The sequence below is a fragment of the Sitodiplosis mosellana genome, unplaced genomic scaffold (genome assembly GCF_009176505.1).
Source record: "Sitodiplosis mosellana isolate CC-2019 unplaced genomic scaffold, AAFC_SMos_1.0 Smas_scaffold_6181, whole genome shotgun sequence".
NCBI classification, from domain to species: domain Eukaryota; kingdom Metazoa; phylum Arthropoda; class Insecta; order Diptera; family Cecidomyiidae; genus Sitodiplosis; species Sitodiplosis mosellana.
In genome coordinates this window covers 5,069,823-5,087,537 of record NW_022601422.1, presented here as the reverse complement: position 1 = coordinate 5,087,537, position 17,715 = coordinate 5,069,823, and the positions used below count along the sequence as shown (strand labels likewise).

The following is a 17,715-nucleotide window of genomic DNA, read 5'->3' as shown; positions in this document are numbered from 1 at the left end:
GGTCCCGAAAACGTTTTTCGCAAAATTAGCTTAGATCATCATAAAAACTCATGAAACGCGTAGAAAACCACTTTTGAGACACTTTTCCGTTCGTGTGCCGTCGTCGTTGTCGTCGTTGTCGTTGTCGTAGCTGTTTGTAAACACGATAACTCAAAAAATAATTGAGATAATCCAAATCTGAAAGTCCCAAAAGTTGTGTATCCAATAAACTTAGTTTAAGTTCGAAGATGAGCTATTTTCGATTTGACCCTGGGGTACTTGCCCTAAGAAAAACCTCAAAAAATTGACACTTTTGTATGGGATGTACCTGTAAATCGACTCCGATTGGCTTCAAACTTTCTGGTGGGATAAAAATAAAATTCTGAAATTTTGAAACCAATCGGAATCGATTTACGGGTACCTCCCATACAAAATTTTTGAAATTTTGACTAAATTACCTATTTTTGGACAATTTTGTATGGAAGGTACCGTTAATCGATTCTGATTGGCTTCAAATTTTCTGAGGTTTCATTTTTTGGAGAAAAAATAATATTCTGAAAGTTTCATGTTGATCGCATTTGCAGAAGTTTGATTTTTTGTCCTCAATTTTTGTCGAAATTTTCTTGGGAAAAATTGAGGGCCAAAATACAAACTTCTGCAAATGCGATCAACATGAAACTTTCAGAATCTTATTTTTTCTCCAAAAAATGAAACCTTAGTAAGTTTGAAGCCAATAGGAATCGGTTTACGGGTACATCTCATACAAAATTGTCGAAGTTTTAGTCACAACCCCTGCGCCACACTAACAAAATAAAGTAAAACACGAATTTGCGATGAGCGCATTCAGTGAAGTTCATTTCAATTCTTTACGTCGTTAGACGCACTCATGAACGCGACAAATTGAACGCATCAACAATGTTCCGTAATGAAAGAAACATTTTTTACTTATAAAATTGATGTTTATCACGTGCTACGCTCTCACAAAAATCAATTTTGCACATTCGTGACATTTTTATTTTTTTTGTCTACTTTACGTTTTATTAACAAATATAAAAAAGATCCAATAATACATTGAAAGATCTGTGTCACAACTTTTGACACTTGTCTCGTAGCGTTAGAAGTGAGCTGTCAGACGCTTAGATGCAGGACCTTCGGTTTTAGTTAAAGTGACCGATTTTCACTTTATTTTCATTATTATATTTTCACTGCCTTTATTTCAAGAAAATTCACAAAAAATAACCAAAAGTACCTACGGACAACGCAGGCCAACGGTACGGAAAAGTTCGGGATTACCAATGTAATTCTTTTTATTTCACTTTAATTTTTGTAAAAACGCCTCAATTAATGTTATTAAAACCAATAAATCTTGGTTTACACATCTCAAAACTCAGCTACGGTACTAAACATATCTTTCACAGAACAGTAAAAACAATGGTCCAGTTTTGATAAATTTGGCGCCCAAAATATATGACATTTCTGAAGCTCGATTCTGATTAAATTGTTTTTTAACGATTTTTTAAAGTCATATCATTGTTGAATGGAGTTGTCTATACAATCAGTGCCCCTAGCTGTCATTTTAAATTATAAAAATCAATAATTGTCACAGCCATTTTTGCAAAATTGGCCAAAGTTGGCCATGATGGCCAAAAACGGCTTATTGGCTATATCTCGAAAACGGTGCGGAATTCTGCTCTGGTTGTTGGGGCGAACTTTTGGCTCAATCTGAGATAAAAACTGTTAAAAATAAATAAAACGTGAAAAATTGGATTTAAAGAGGTAAAACGAACTCACAATGTCTATGGAACGATGTGATATGTGGCGCAACTAGGTGATGGCCGCAGAAGTTCTGTCAAAATTCATACACAACCAACTTGACATTCAGTTACATAGTTCAGCTAACCCATAGTACATCCATCCATGGGCTAGGTGCACCACCAGCGTGAAAAAATATGACAGTATATGATTAATACACAGCATATTGTGAGTTCGGGTTCAAAAAGCAAGATTTTCACATGACATTTTGATTTTTTGTAAATTCAAAAATGGACCTATTTTCGTGATTGGATTTCACAATTTTAACGCGTTGCTTTTTGAAATATCTCTTCATGGCACAAAATGGTAAAGATTGACGAATAATTTTGACGTATTAGTTTGACAGATCGGGTAGCCTGTCATGATTTACGATAGGGTTACTTTTGTGCGTCGCCATTGAAACACCCTTTAGATGAAGAATTCGCGGTTTCCCTCTAGCAATTTTGTGTGTGTGTTCATATTTTCTTCAAATATTATTGCTTTTACTGAGAATGAAACGATTTTATTACAAAATATTTGCATGAATACAAAGACCATCCAAATGATGCCAATAGAAAAATTGGGCGTATTTGTACCGCATTTATTTTGTCGAAAACGGAAATCATCACGAATGCCCATTGTGTGTATGAGGCCCCATATGTTTATGTGGTAGCTGGTACGAAAGTTGTATCAGATGCAAACCAGAAAATTAAAATCAAAGTCGAAAAAGAGAACATTGCATGGCACCCTCATTATAGTCGATTAATTTTTGGTGCATTTGATATTGCCAAAATTACACTGAAAACGCCGTTAGAATTCAGCGATACCATTGGCAGTATCGAAGTCGTGAATAAGGATTACAAATTGAATAACCCATCAGAAGTGGTCACTGCCTATGGATATGGCGTGTTGAAGAACACCGGACCATCGATATTGAGGCGTTGCGATGCGAACTATATGTCTGATGTCCAACGAGGCAAAACATTTATGCCAAGTCAGACTTTGTACTTTACCACTGGTGAAGCTACGAATGATGGCGAAATTATTACACCTGGCGATTCGGGTGGACCAGTCGTTTCAAAAACAAATGGCAAAATAGTGGGCATAACAACGGGTCATAAAACAACAGGTGGCCGCGGAATGTTCCTTCCAATTAGTCTATTTCTTGATTTTATTCATGACCCAAAGGTATCTTATCACAATGCCCCAATTTTTATTCTCAACAACGCGGACAAAATCATTTTTTGCATTTATTTCAGAGCGTGAAATCAATTCCACCTCCGCTTACACCTAACGAAGCTAAATTTGTAAGCTATTTAACGGTACCCGGAAGTAAGTGTGCCTGTGCATTCGAATTTCGAACCAAATCAAACCGTTTTTAACGTCACTTTTTTCATTTTAAATAGAGGAGAGGCAAGAGTGGAGATTTTTCATGATTCATAAACCAATACTCATCCTGGGATATTTTTTTATTACAGAATTTCTTACTGCTTTCGAAGAAGATTTTGCCGATGCTAACGAAACTACTCAACTAAAATTTAATGCAATCATTTTGTCGAAAACGGAGATTTTGACCTGTGCGCATAGTGTGCTCGGCGCCCCATATGTCTACGTAACCGTTAATAAACTATCAAGAAATGCGACAGAACTTAAAGTCACTGAAGACCAGATAGAAATTCATGAGGAATACGCATTGTCGGGGCTCGCATTTGACATTGCCAAGATTACACTTGAAGAACCGTTGGAGTTCAACGATAACGTCGGCAGCATCGATTTGGTGGACAAAGATTACAAAATGAATGACCCGTCCGAAATGGTCACTGTTTATGGTGATATGATATTGGATGGAACAATGAGAACGAGGCGTTATGATACAAAGTATTTGGATGGCGCCAAATGCAAACCGATATTGGGCGCTGTATTTGATGCAAATCATTTGATGTGTTACACTTTAGATGAAAGCATGGGAACTCCTTCTACGTTTGGAGGTCCAATGATTTCGAAAAAGAATAACAAACTCGTGGGCATGACCATATTTCATTCGGATGGTAAGCCAGTTGTTTTTCAACCGATTGCACCGTTGCTTGATTGGATCCGGAAGCCAAAGGTGAGACGTAATCAAAGAAGAAGAATATAGGCTTGAAAGAAGGGGTTCTAGGCGCCTGAAAAAGCTGAATACCATCTCTCTTTTTGTTCTTGTCATTTGATGTTCAACATAAGAACCGAATAAATTTGAACATTTGAGAAAAATGCATTTTATTTTTCATTAGCCTATGCGCAGTTATATGATTATCTGAAATAATTGCGATATATATTATAACGAGGTTTTTATACAAACTTCCCATGTGGACGGCCGCCACACAGGCAAAAATGGAGAAAAAAGTGTAAAAAAATGTCAAAACTATGATTATGATTTTGCAATCATACAATTGACACCCATAGAACGAATGAACAACTTATGAGCTCTTTATCCATAAGTGAGACGGAAAAAACTTCGAGCCGAAAACAGACAAATATAGCTGCGAGCAATGCGTCACTGTTGCTACTCAGCATTGAGCGGAAAAGACGTTTTTGCATTTTTCTCGCTACTGAAGATAGATAACGATTAGGAATTGGGTGTCTTCGGCATTGTTGTAGGAAATAAAATGAACCACGAATAATATATCAATGATTCACAAAATTCGAAAGGGAATAATGAAAACTGAATATCATGTCAACAGCACAAGCAACCATAGATATCCGACGAGTACTAACGCAAGGCCGCGTTTCGAAAGAACACGTACCAATCTTGGACTCAAAAGCATTTACCGTAATTGCACTGAGCTCTATTACGAACATGCCAACTAATTGCCTACTGAATGTTCTCTTTACACGTTTAAAAAGCGACTCAAGGAAATGATCCTTATGTGATCGTTCGTGCAGTCATTTCTCTCCTAATTTATAATAACTAACGCCCACTAACTCTCTTTCTTTTTCTCTTCAAATTTCCTTAAAATGTAATGAGAATGTGATGATATTGTGTAATGAATATAATGGAAAAAAAAATTGCAATGTTGTGCCCTGAGTAATGTGGCCATAATTTGTATAGTAATTTAAATAGTAGATCTCAACCATTGTACAACTAGATGTAAGCATGAAGAAACCGAATAAATAATAATAATAATCCGTCAGAAGTTGTAACTACCTATGGTTATGGGGTAGTGCACGAACCAAATTTATTAAGACGTTGTGATGCAAAGTATATGTCATCTAAGCCACCAAATCGGGCGGTGTTCTTCATGGCCGGTGGAGATACGCCGGATGGTGAAATTTTTGAACCACCTGGCGATCCTAGCGGACCGGTTGTCTCAGAAAAGTATGGCAAAATCATGGGCATAAACCAAGGTGTAAATGGAACGTCAACAGGTGGTCGCGGAATCTTTCTTCCCATTTCCCTCTTACTTGATTTCAGAGATGACTTTACCGCACTCAAGTGCGCTACAGCGCACCCGAGTATTTCTGTTGTTTTTTCGTTCTATTTTAGCTTTTTGGCCAGGATTTTTTTTAAATAATATTTTGTGTAACATAACCAAAAAGAGCTTACATTTTCTACCCCCGGTATTCGCATTGAACGATGCCGATGTGTTGAGGGCATTGCTGTCGATTAATGTGAACAAAGGAGCTGGACCGGATGGTATTTCGCCGAAACCACTGAAAAATTGTGCGCATTCATTGACAAAACCATTGACAAAGTTGTTCAACAAGTCACTGCAAGCGGGAATTGTGCCAAACATATTGAAAAACTCGACAATAGTACCGATTTTTAAATCTGGGAAAAAATGCGTTGCATCGAACTATAGGCCAATTGTGATAATACCGACGATAGCAAAAGTGTTTGAAAGTATTGGGTACAATAAAATTCAAGCATTTTTGAATGGCAAAATCATCCAGAACCAGCATGGTTTTGTGAAAAATCGGTCAACTTCAACGAATTTGCTGCAAATGGTGAACTACACCATGGATTCAATGATAGCGAAATGTCAAACTGATGTATTGTACACTGACTTCGAAAGGGCATTCGATCGAGTCAATCACAAGAGACTTCTGCAAAAGCTGGTGAGCTTCGAATTTGGGCGCGGGCTTGTCAAATGGTCCCATGCGTATTTGACATCACGCACACAGTTTGTTGGAATCGGCAACAGAAAGTCACGGACTTTCACCGTCTCATCGGGAGTGCCTGCTGGAAGTATCTTGGGACCTTGTCTCTTTATTATTTTTATTAATGATATTGTTGATTTTGTTCCTTATGCACTTGTTTTGTTGTTCGCAGATGATTTAAAACTCATATTGAGAATCACGTCTCCGAACGATACCCGCTTATTCCAAATGGCCATTGATCAATTGTACGAGTGGTGTAGGATCAACAAGCTCTACTTGAATCTGAAGAAATGTTTCGTTATGACATATGCGAAGAACATCATCATACGGAAATATGAATACACGATAAACAATGGGCAGCACAAATTCGATAGAATTGAGTCACACAGAGACTTGGGTGTCATTTTTGACGTGAAACTCACATTCGCCATTCACATTGATACGACAGTAGCTAGCGCACACGGTGCATTAGGTTTTATTAAGCGAACACTGAAAAACAAGTTTACTATAGAATCAGCAAAAATGTTATATTATTTTTATTTTTTATTTTTTTTATTTTTATTAAACACCGCCAAGCTCTGGCTGAATATAATGTGGGTTTTGATTGAGGTTTGGCCGGAAAAGAGTGCAAGACTGTTACATATTTAAAATAATAAACAATTAGTAGCAATAGGTTTCGACAACTATCAGTTCTCGCCTCGTTAAAAACCTGGCTCTTTTCGTACATCATGCGATATTCACAATAGTAGGAACATGAAAACGAAAACAGTCATACAACCAAGATGGAAATGCTTGATATTAGTCTATAATAAACGGTCCAGGATAACCTTTGGTAAACGTTTCCAAAGGGACAAAGGCTATGTGAAGCGTTAATTGTTACGCGTTAAATTTAAGACTTTGAGACTGCAAAAGTCGTCACTCAATTTATCAGATAGATAAATTGATGAGAAGTTTTACGTCGGTTAAGGCAGATCCATGTTGATTGCAGAGTGCATTGAGTTGACATGGACTAGATAATTTGATGCTAAATGGTAAATAATTCAAAATTGACTTCAAAGATAAGAATATTAACTCGCCAACTCGTGGATGGCTACAACAAAGCACAAAATCAAAAAAAATAAAAATTTACAATAAACAAGTGTAAACATCACAGATAAGTATCATCCTTTCAATACACTAAAAGAATGTATGGAAAAAATTCGTCAGTCTTTAATTATTGATTTTTGTGTGAGATGAGTTGACTCCCAATGAGGAATGTGTACAAATCTGTAACAATTTTGTAATGAAAATGTACACAGTGTGTGCACAAACGGTGTACACTTTCATACAATACGCGTTACAAGAATACCATAATTCCTCATTGGGCTTCCACGTGGGTGGTTGGAACCTGGGACAGCCCCGCTCATGTTTGTTGCAATCAGAAGCAACCAAATGGCACCCGGGCAGTATGCTTTGTCCTTGGGAATTCGTCCGCTTGGGATCATGGATCAGGTTTAACGGCAACATGAAAATCGAAATTTCATCATTAATGTGGGCAGTATCAAGGTGTTCTCGTAGAGAACACATACAAAAAATTAGGTTACCTGGATGAAAAATTGACTAGGCGGCCAGGTAGTCATTTGAGTTTGCAAAGCGATCCAAAAGTGGTGTCCGTCATTTTGCGAACCGATGATGCAAAATTCGTCTTTGAGGTAGCTGCTGTGAACAGTTCCGGCACCATGTTCGCCATTTTGCACATTTGAGGAACTGGAGCCTCGCGCACCAACTTCATGTGCTTGTCATTGACCTTGAATTGTTCACTGTGCCTCAACGAACGGCCATGATGAAGTGAGACTTGGTCTCTAACTGTTGGACAGTTAGCGTTACCGTTGATAATGTCGTAAAAGAAATTCAATGACGCGTTGACACGTCGACGGCGAAGACTAATCATGTTCAAGTCTGACAATCGCTGCTCGTACGGTGTGATTGAGTATTGGTTTTGCACGGATGGGTATTCTCGACGAGCGTACATAGTGAATTGGCGTTGCACGGATTATATTTTGTCGCTGTGGATTTTGTGGAATGGAAGCCATACCATGGCGCAGTAATCGAGGTGAGATTGAACCAATGCAAAATACAGCGACTTAAGCGTGGTAAAGTCGTTGATATCGTGGCAGAAACGTTTGACAAAGCCAAGTGCCGCCGTTGCCTTCGAAGTGACCATGTCGATGTGTTTGGCAAAAGATAGCTTTCTGTCAATTAGGACACCCAAGTCCTTGTGTTCAGTCACTTTGTCGAAGGTATGGTCGCCATAGGTGTAGTTTGTATCCCAGTGCTGACGTTTCTTGTAGATAGATAGCACTGCACATTTATTGAGGTTAAGGTGCAGCCGATTCACGTCACACCAATGTTTAAGTTTGTCGATGGCTTGTTGCAATATCTCCGAATCTTGCTGAGATTTGATGACTTTGGCAATTTTGATATCATCAGCAAACAGTAATATCATGATGTCCGGGGGGATTTGATCCATGATGTCGTTGATGAATAGCAGGAACAGTGTTGGGCCAAGGTGGCTCCCCTGTGGGACACCCGACGACGCTGTAAAATTGTTCGACTCACTTGCTCCGTGCTTGACAAATTGAACGCGATTTTCCAGGTACGACTCAAGCCATGTCAGCAAATTTTGAGGCAGATCAAATGACCTCAATTTTTGAATCAAAATGCTGTGATCTACTCGATCGAAGGCTTTCGTAAAGTCTGTGTCACGGACATCAACTTGAGCTCCAATGTTCAGGCCACTCTGGGCGTAGTACACAAACTCGGTTAGGTTTGATGCTGTAGATCGTCCTTTCATAAATCCATGTTGGTTAGGCGAGATGCGATCACGAACTGTTTCAAGCAATTTTACGTTGACGAGGTGCTCGAAGAATTTAGCTATTGTTGGTAATTTTGCTATGCACCTGTAGTTTTCAATGTCCGATCTGGCGCCCTTTTTGAATATGGGTGATAGACTCGATCGTTTCCATTCGTCGGGAAAAATGCCAGATGAAAGCGACTCATTGAAGATCTTAGTCAACGGACTAGCAAGCGTTTGGGTACACTCCTTTAAAATCAAAGGATGAATGCCGTCAAGTCCAACACCTTTCTTGGTATTGACCTTCGTCATTTCAGTCATGACAAAATTGAGGTCAAGCTGGAAACAAGAGGTGTTCTCAGACTGAGGTGACGGTAGATTATTTGGTGTCGTAGATGTGGAGTAATTGCTCCCGAAGAAGTCCGCAAATAAATTTGCTTGCTCTGGTTCGCTGGATGTCTTGGTGTCACCGAATCGCATTGTTTTTGGTATGTTATCAGTGCTCTTTTTAGAGTTTACATATTGCCAAAACGAAGAAGGATCACTTTTCAAATTTGATTTCATTTTGTCGACGTACTGATTATATAATTCAGTGTTTTTTGCACTGAATTCCTCGTGCAATTCTTCAAATGGCTGCTTGTCATTGGTCAGCTCCCAGTAATCCCAGGCTTTTTTCCTTAAGTTCTTGAGGTGCCGAAGTTCTTTGTTTTTCCATGGGCATTTTTGGTTGTTCTTGCGGACATACGTTGGAACCGTACACTGAATAGCTTCCGGTAACAATTATGCATTAGTTTGATCGAAGTTAGAGTATGCTAGTGTAGTGTGGCATCCATACCACCAGTCTTATATTGAAAAAATTGAATCAGTTCAAAAAGACTTAGTAATCTGGGCACTTAGAGGAATGTACCAAAGAGATGTTAATTACAGGTTGCCATCGTATCAATTAAGATGTGATAATTTGAATATTCAACCACTTTGGAGGCGGCGTATAAATGCCTCAGTATTATTAATCTATAATCTCCTCCTAGAAAAATTGATTTGCACAGCACTCAGAGAAAGAATTGTGTATACAAGACGATTAGACAACAGAAACCAAAGAAATGTAAGAAATAGAGATTTAGTTAGAATTGAAACTTATGGCACGGACTATGCTCGTAATCAGCCATTTATTGTAGCGTGTAGAAATTTTAACAAAGTAAGGCAATCGTTCTTAGACTCAGCATCAAGGCAAATATTTAGTAGAAACATGTTCAACTTAGACAACAGTATTTTCGAAGAATTGTATGTAGTGAATAGTAGTTAACACGGTCAGGGGCCGCAGAACGCCACTTCGAAGCCATTAGGGCTGGTAGCTAGGCCGTTCGATTCGGGAGTGTCTCACTACTTGTGTAAAATTCAAATTGTAAATGAAATGTATAATGATATTCAGTCTGTGATTAGACAGTGAAATAAATAAATTGTGTGGTCATATGCACCTAGTAATTATGCGCATTGGCTCAATTTCACAAGATTACGCAATTTCTACTTTTGGGGATTTTTTCTTCATATTTTACTAATATAAATGTGGTTTTTCAAAAACTGTTCTTTGTTATGTTACACAAAATATTGATGCAAAGTTTTTTTGACCAAAATGGTAAAGTATAACGAAGAAAAAAACAAAAACAACACAAATACTCGGGTGCGCTAAAGTCATCTCTGCTTGATTTTATCAATGATCCAAAGGTAGATTGAATATAATGAACTTATCCTAACATTCCTTTTAATTTCATTGCTGAACTTATTGCAGAGCGTGACGGCGAAGAAGTAATGTCCTCATTGCTTGTTATTTACTATCCATTTCTCTCAACTGTTTTTGTTTCGAATGAGGGTTTTTATGCGGTGAGAAATTCGTTTCTTGCCGTCTTTTTTCCCTGTTATTCCATTTCAAAGTTAAATAGACAATATGCGAGTATATGAGAAAAGTGCATTTCATTTTATTTTCCATTATCGTGGTTAGATAGGGTTGTTGCCAAGCTCATAAGTACTATATACATGTAATTTAACCACTGATTTGTGCAAAGAAATCGAACAAAAATGTGTGAAATGACGAGAAAACGTGTTTTTTAATGCAAATGTCTTACATGATTTCGAGGATAAAAATGGGATTGGCCCAAACCGCCAGTTTATAGGCGGAATGCGAACCATTTTTGTGTTCCTGAAGAGATAGGAGACAGATACTTCACGCAATGTTCTAAAAGATTTCAAGATATTCATTTTTGCTTGAGAAACTGGCCTCCTATTTCTCACCAGGAACGCATATATGATTCCCATGTAATTAAGCGCATTTGGCTAATCCCATTTTTATAATCAACAACACATATATATGTACATGATGAGCCTTCATCACGAATTGAACAAAAAAGTACACTTAAAGTAAATTCATATCATCACTGTGCACTCCAGCATCACATACCCTAAATTCCTTTAGTACATACGTATAGCTGTTGTTTTTTCGTTCCATCTGAACAAACACAAAAGTGGTGTGTTGGGCTAAAGCCGTTTTCGAAAATGATTATTCGTTCATTGTGTGACGTTTCGCTCTTATTAGGAGCATCATCAGGCTGGAGAACAAAAATGTACACAAAAAACAATGAGTAAGTGTTGAAACAATTGACTTGAATCGAATGAATGAGAACTTGTCATCATTTGTTTTAAGAAAAAAGTTTATAAAGATTAATGAACATCATGAAATAAAAATGTATCTAACGTCAGTTGACCACATTTATTGACAAAATTACACCAACAATCACCATATTTTTATATTTTCTGAAAATATGATGGGCAAGCTTTCGTACAATCGTTCAATAGGGGCTCTGGATTTGAGCCGCGTGGCATACGGCCGCTGCGGAAAATTGCCTTTTAGCCGCGGTTATAAGACTGTTTATAGAATTCACTTACAGCCGCTATTAAAAGAAAGAAAAAGAGAAAAATGTACTGGAGGCCGTAAGTCACGCGGCCCAAATCCGAATCGAAATTATTCTCCGATAATGCGTAGATCATGGTTAATTCTTTCATATCGAATCCAAGTTAAAATAAAATAAAGTCAAAACTAGTTTGAGACTCCCGTTCGTACTTTGAACATCGAAATTCTAATGTAGAACAACTGTAATTTTGGAGCAGGGTTCATCGACATCTTTATTTGTATTCATTTTTACCGTTTTAATCATCTTTCTTTCCACATCAAAAACCAGTTCTATCTATTATTTTCAATTTATGCAAACATTCGGCAAATGAAGCGTCTATAAACACATATAAATGAAGGTTTGGACACGAAGAGCATTTCATTCTTTTTAAAATATTTCAACGTATTGAACCATTTTCTTAGAGCTGCGGATAAAAGTAATACAATTATTCAACTAGTGAATATTTCAAAATAATAAAACCAATTGTGGTTAATCCAACAATTGATTTTTATTTCAGTGTTACGATTCTTGACTACAATCTCAATTTATTCATTGATCGTCACCTCTGGAGCTTCGGCAATTGGAGTTTGGAAAGCAATTTCAAATTTTGCATCCGATTTCTATCAGGTACTTCGATGACTTTTGCCATTCTAACGAAATTATGAGTGGCGGTCATAATGTCCCGGACGGACAGCATGCTTCTCTGTTTCTACTATATTATAGCATGCTGTCCGCCCGGGGCATTATGGCCACTACTCGAAATCAATAATGTGTAAAGAGTAAAGTCGTAAGGGAATAATCTCATTCATTTTACTGTGTAAATTGAGGAATCAGCCAAGTCGACAACTGGAAATGTGATCATTTCGCCATTTTTGGTGGCCAATTCACTGGCTCTTCTTCTGCAAGCTGCAAACGGAAATACTTTTGACCAAATCAGAAATGGACTGCACTTGAGCGGTGACAAAACAGCGATAGCAAATCAATTTCTTGAACATTATGGAATGTTGCAACGAGGCATTGGAAGTGCAAGTTTATCGATTGCCAATCAAATTTACGTGCAGCAAGGTAATGAACTAAATAAAACCCTGCAAGAGGTGGCCGTTCAAAAGTTCCAATCGGCAATTGAATCGGTAGATTTCGCGAAAAGAGATGACACAGCTCAAGCAATTAATCATTTCGTCGAGGAGAAAACGCAAGGAAAAATCAAAGAACTGATCCAACCGAATATGCTGACATCTGATTCTGGTATCATTCTATTAAATGCCATTTACTTCAAGGGCGACTGGGAACGCAAATTCAACGAAAAATTCCTCACCAAGCAAAATTTTCATAACAGTGAAACGGAAACGGTTTCAGTTGATTTTATGCACATCGAAGATGAATTCAATTTCGCGTTGTTGGATGATTTAGACGCGGCTGCACTTGAAATGAAAATACGTTAATTCCAACTTCTCCTTTATTATTCTACTACCAAATAATCGTACGGGTATCTTAGGGCTAGAAACGAAGTTGAAACATCATAGTTTAGCATCGATCATTCATAAAATGCGATTAGAGGAAGTTGAGGTCGATATTCCAAAATTTAAATTCGAGTTTGAAATTAAACTCAATGATGTTTTGAAACATGTAAGTAAACCAATGAAAATATGAATTTTCATTTGATTAACCCTTTGATGCACAATTTTTTGTTTTTGAATCATTTTGATATATGTTTTGTGCCACGATAAATAGGGAAAGACCTCATACTTAAATTTTTGAAAAATTGCGTATTTGTCAAGAAAATCGGAAAAGAGTCAAAAGTGTCAAATCACTATAAAAGCTTGAAAAAATTAAATTTCATAAAACTAATGATGCAGAAAGTTAAATTGATGTGTTTTGGTCCTACGAGTCCCAATTTGACAATTGAAAAGAATGTACAAACCCACAAGATAAGAGGAGGAAAAATGTGAAATTCTGCTATAATTTCGCTTTTTTTTTCACAGCAGTACATGAACAGAAAAAACTTTCCATTCAGCTAACCAATTGTAGCCTGTAAAGTATCAAATGAAAGCTAGTTCAATTCCCTACATTTGTTTCCAAACAAAAATGCAAAAATATTTAGTGGTTTCATAGCTATAGCATCTGGCGTATCTGGTTACTTTAGGAACCGATATGTGATGAAGGGTTGAATTAATTGGATTTATTTGTTTAGCTGGGAATAGGCGAAATGTTCACACCAAAAACCGATCTGAGTGGCTTTTTTGAAACTGGCGAATCGTTGCAAGTGTCTGATGTTTTGCATATGGCATTCATCGAAGTTAACGAAGGTGGATGTGAAGCAGCCGGTGTGACAAGTAAGACGTTCTTAAATTATTGGATGAAAATGTTTATTGATTCAAAGTAGTTCTTATATTAATGAATGAACCAAGTAATGGGGCACTCTCGTTCTCGCTACTAAAACATAGTTAGTTTTGAGCTATCTTGTCTAATGTTGTACACTGGTAACACAGAGCTACGTTTACACTTATGTATTATAACTTCATTCATGTTATGTGTAATACATTGCTCGCTACACAAAGGTCGTTAATACATAGATCTGAGGACAAAATGTGCCTTATACTTTAATCACTAATTTCTGTATCGAATTTCATTTATTCAAGAATGTTTTTATTTTCTAGGTTACAAAGTTGTTACTCGCAATAATCCAGTCAAGTTCCGCGCGAATCGACCATTCTTATATTTCATTTGGGATAACAATAGTAAAACCACTGTTTTTAGTGGTCGCATTACAGCGCTCAATTAATTATTTGAATGTTTGTGTTGGTCTTTCAATAGAAAATATAAAATACCATTCAAAAAAGAACAGAAAATTGTATCAAAATGATATTGAATAAATCTGAAGAAAAATAAATATTCTTTGCTTTTTTGTAGCATCCCGTGTGGAAAATTTTTCGTTGATTAATTTGGGACATTTTGACTGACTAGAAGTGATTGTCTCGAACTAAATAAACAACTGTAGTTAACTTTATACACTTTCACACAAATGTTCAAATGTTTTAATCACAAATCAGTCTTAGTCAAAATGTCCCAAATAAATCGACTGACTGAAAGAATGGCTGAACAAGATTATCTCCATACAAAATACTTGATTTCAATCAACTTAGCCAGTTTCAGTGTACCACAACATACAGCTACATATAACTGAGTGACTTGTGAAGAACACAACAAAATTTCGCGGCTAAATGCGATTTGAGCATTTGAAAAATGTTTCTACTCAAAAAATTTAACATAATAAAGAATAAATAATGTGATCTCATCTGCGAATGGCATGGCCATTTGATTTGTAATCGAATCTCGGAACAGCTTTGATAAATTGTCTGGTCGATTAAATTGAACTTCGTCGAAACCGCTGATTATCCAATCGTAAATTCGGTGAAAAAGTCAGAAAACACACGTCTCGCTACGCGTCAATATGTTTACACATAGGGCTCACTTATCGCTCATATGCAGATTGAACTCGCACTCATCGAATGTAGAACACCAGATTGGAATTCCCAGCCATCTATATGACACGAACGGAAAGCAGTGACGCAATGAGCGGGAGTGCAGAATTTTGTTTACGATAATTCATTAAAAATTTCCAATGGATGATTCGCGTCGGTTAAGCACATAATGTTTTAAAAGCTATGGCATTTACAGCAAATCCAATGTGAGATAGGTCAAAAACCAGTTTTATCACCAACAGCTGTTTACTAGATCGCCCATAAAATTCCATAAATTGAGATAAATTCGGAAGAAGTGCTTCAATTGAGTTTGAGTGGTTAGGCAAATCATTTTAAGTTTTATGAGCGGTCAGTTTAGCGTAACTTGGGTGTATCAAATTATTTGAAAAGTAATTATTTCATTTTATGTTTAAAAAAAAAAGGAAGAAAGACAACAGAAATGTTACATTCATTAGATAGAAATCGAATTGATTTGTTTCTTTACATTTTCAGTGCTACGGTCACTAATTACACTTGCGTATTGTTTCCTCGTGATATCAGCAGCACCTGTGAATGAGCTGCTAAAGGGAATTTCTAATTTTTCATCTGATTTATATCGGGTTAGTAGCGCTATCATACTCAAACTGTAAGATAAGCTAGGGGAATCTGTTGAAAAGATGAGGGATCTTTGATTATGATACCTTTCAAGCAATTAAAATACCATAACGTGTATATCCAATATCCATTCAATTGCAGCAATCGGCTAATTCAACCAGTGACAATGTGATAATTTCGCCATATTCTGTGATAAATGTACTTGCTCTACTGGCACAGGCTGCTGAATGTAATACCTTAGATGAATTAAAGACAGAATTGCATTTGTATGGTGACAAAGCGTCGGTAGCTGAACAATTCCATATTTTATATAAATTGTTGCAAAAAAGTGCCGGAAACTCAACCTTTTTGGTTGCTAATCAGATTTACGTACAACAAGATCGTTCAATCAACAAAAGATTTCAAGAAGTAGCCGTTCAAAAATTTTCATCGGGCATTGAAACGGTTAATTTTGCGAATGGTCTTAAAGCCGCTGAAATAATCAATCGCTTTGTTGGAAAGAAAACCAATGGAAAGATCAACGGTTTGGTCACACCAGACGCATTCTCTCCAATCACTCAGGCCATTTTGGTGAATGCTATCTACTTTAGAAGCGATTGGAAATATAAATTTGAAGAAGCATACACCATCGAAGAAGACTTTTATACAAGCAAAACGGAAAGAGTTGCGGTCGATTTTATGAACATCAAAGAACAGTTTTACTATGGTGATGTGCCTGACTTAGACGCCACTGCCCTCGAAATGAAATATGCAAACTCAAATTTCACTTTTATCGCCATATTGCCGAACAATCGTACAGGGCTATCCGCATTGGAATCAAAGATGACAGAATATAACTTGGCAACAGTTACTAGCCAAATGAGTTTACAAGAAGTTGATGTCAAGCTCCCAAAATTTAAAATCGAATTTGAAATAAAACTCATGGATGTTCTGAAAAATGTAAGTATTTGAAGTGGATTTTCAATGAATATTTTTCGCTTTTAATTTTAATTTCCCTTTGTCATTTTCCGACTGTTTTATTGGATTGATTTTTAAACGCTTTTTACCATTTTCAGTTGGGCATTACTGAAATATTCACACCACAAGCCGAGTTGAATCTATTGGAGACTGGTGAATCACTGCAAGTGGCTGATGTCATTCACAAGGCGTTCATCGAAGTTAACGAAAGAGGCTCTGAGGCGGCTGCTGCTACAGGTAACAATCGATTTGTCTTTAACTCGTGTTCGTTAAATCTCTAAATTGTTTCTATATTCTACATTGATTTTGTTGCATTTTGAATTTTTTTTTTCAAATTTTCTAGTCAACTGTAATTGATATAAAATGTTTGCCTATTTTGCAGCTGCACTACTTACTTTCAATAGTCTAAATGGTGGAGAGCCACAATTAACATTCCATGCCAATCATGGCTTTGTCTTTTATATTTGGAACGAAAGCACTAAAACAACGGTCTTTAGCGGCAGAATTACTAAATTTGATCGCAATTGAATTCAATATGTGGAATAAGCAACGAGAAATACCTAATTTGAAACATCAGCATTTTTTTTTAACAAACTAACTGTGATTTGAATAAGCAATAAATAATTTTTACTGTTAAACCTGGATGGAATATTTCTTTGGTGTTTTTGGATTTGAAATATAAACGCACACAATGGTATTTGCTATAGATTTCGAAATTTTCATGGAAAAAAAAATCATAACAGCAACAAAACGGTTTTTTGCGATAAAATGTTGTGACTAAAACATTTTAAGTCATGTATATTGAGATGCGATACACTCAATCCGAAGAACACAAAACAATTAACATAAACAAAACCATCGCTTTAAAGCTTATGTTGGATCTGTTTTAACATTTTACCGATTTTTGTCTTGGATGATTTTCAACGCCATCTAGCAGTGAAACGGACAACTTTGCAGCTCAGACTATCCAAACCATTTTCACATGTGTTACGAAAATTTG

General features: G+C 36.7%; 3 protein-coding genes across 3 annotated transcripts; all 3 read left to right on the top strand.

Annotated features, from left to right (window-relative positions):
- Window positions 1–2,528: 2,528 nt before the first annotated feature.
- On the top strand, window positions 2,529–3,305 carry LOC129576243 (serine protease 3-like; the record flags this gene model as incomplete). Its single annotated transcript, XM_055460949.1, has 2 exons — window positions 2,529–2,958; window positions 3,249–3,305. Coding segments are annotated over 2 exons (487 nt in total), but the record flags the coding sequence as incomplete, so codon positions are not given.
- An 8,403-nt stretch (window positions 3,306–11,708) lies between these two features.
- LOC129576241 (serine protease inhibitor 42Dd-like) lies at window positions 11,709–14,723 on the top strand. The gene is made up of 7 exons (XM_055460948.1): window positions 11,709–11,722; window positions 12,105–12,118; window positions 12,200–12,309; window positions 12,510–13,119; window positions 13,178–13,308; window positions 13,874–14,015; window positions 14,340–14,723. Exons 1-7 carry the CDS (start codon window positions 11,709–11,711, stop codon window positions 14,462–14,464), a joined length of 1,146 nt encoding a protein of 381 aa, XP_055316923.1. The 3' UTR covers window positions 14,465–14,723.
- A 710-nt stretch (window positions 14,724–15,433) lies between these two features.
- On the top strand, window positions 15,434–17,364 carry LOC129576384 (antichymotrypsin-2-like). Its single transcript, XM_055461384.1, has 5 exons — window positions 15,434–15,553; window positions 15,657–15,763; window positions 15,900–16,697; window positions 16,814–16,952; window positions 17,098–17,364. Coding segments are annotated over exons 1-5 (1,191 nt in total). The 5' UTR covers window positions 15,434–15,552; the 3' UTR covers window positions 17,244–17,364.
- Window positions 17,365–17,715: the final 351 nt, after the last annotated feature.

Excerpts from the sequence above, each read along its gene's own strand:
- LOC129576384 (XM_055461384.1), top strand. Across the intron at positions 16,698-16,813 it reads TCATGGATGTTCTGAAAAAT|TTGGGCATTACTGAAATATT; the intron begins GTAAGTATTTGA and ends TACCATTTTCAG. Across the intron at positions 16,953-17,097 it reads TGAGGCGGCTGCTGCTACAG|CTGCACTACTTACTTTCAAT; the intron begins GTAACAATCGAT and ends CCTATTTTGCAG.
- LOC129576241 (XM_055460948.1), top strand. Across the intron at positions 12,310-12,509 it reads TTGCATCCGATTTCTATCAG|GAATCAGCCAAGTCGACAAC; the intron begins GTACTTCGATGA and ends GTGTAAATTGAG. Across the intron at positions 13,309-13,873 it reads TCAATGATGTTTTGAAACAT|CTGGGAATAGGCGAAATGTT; the intron begins GTAAGTAAACCA and ends TTATTTGTTTAG.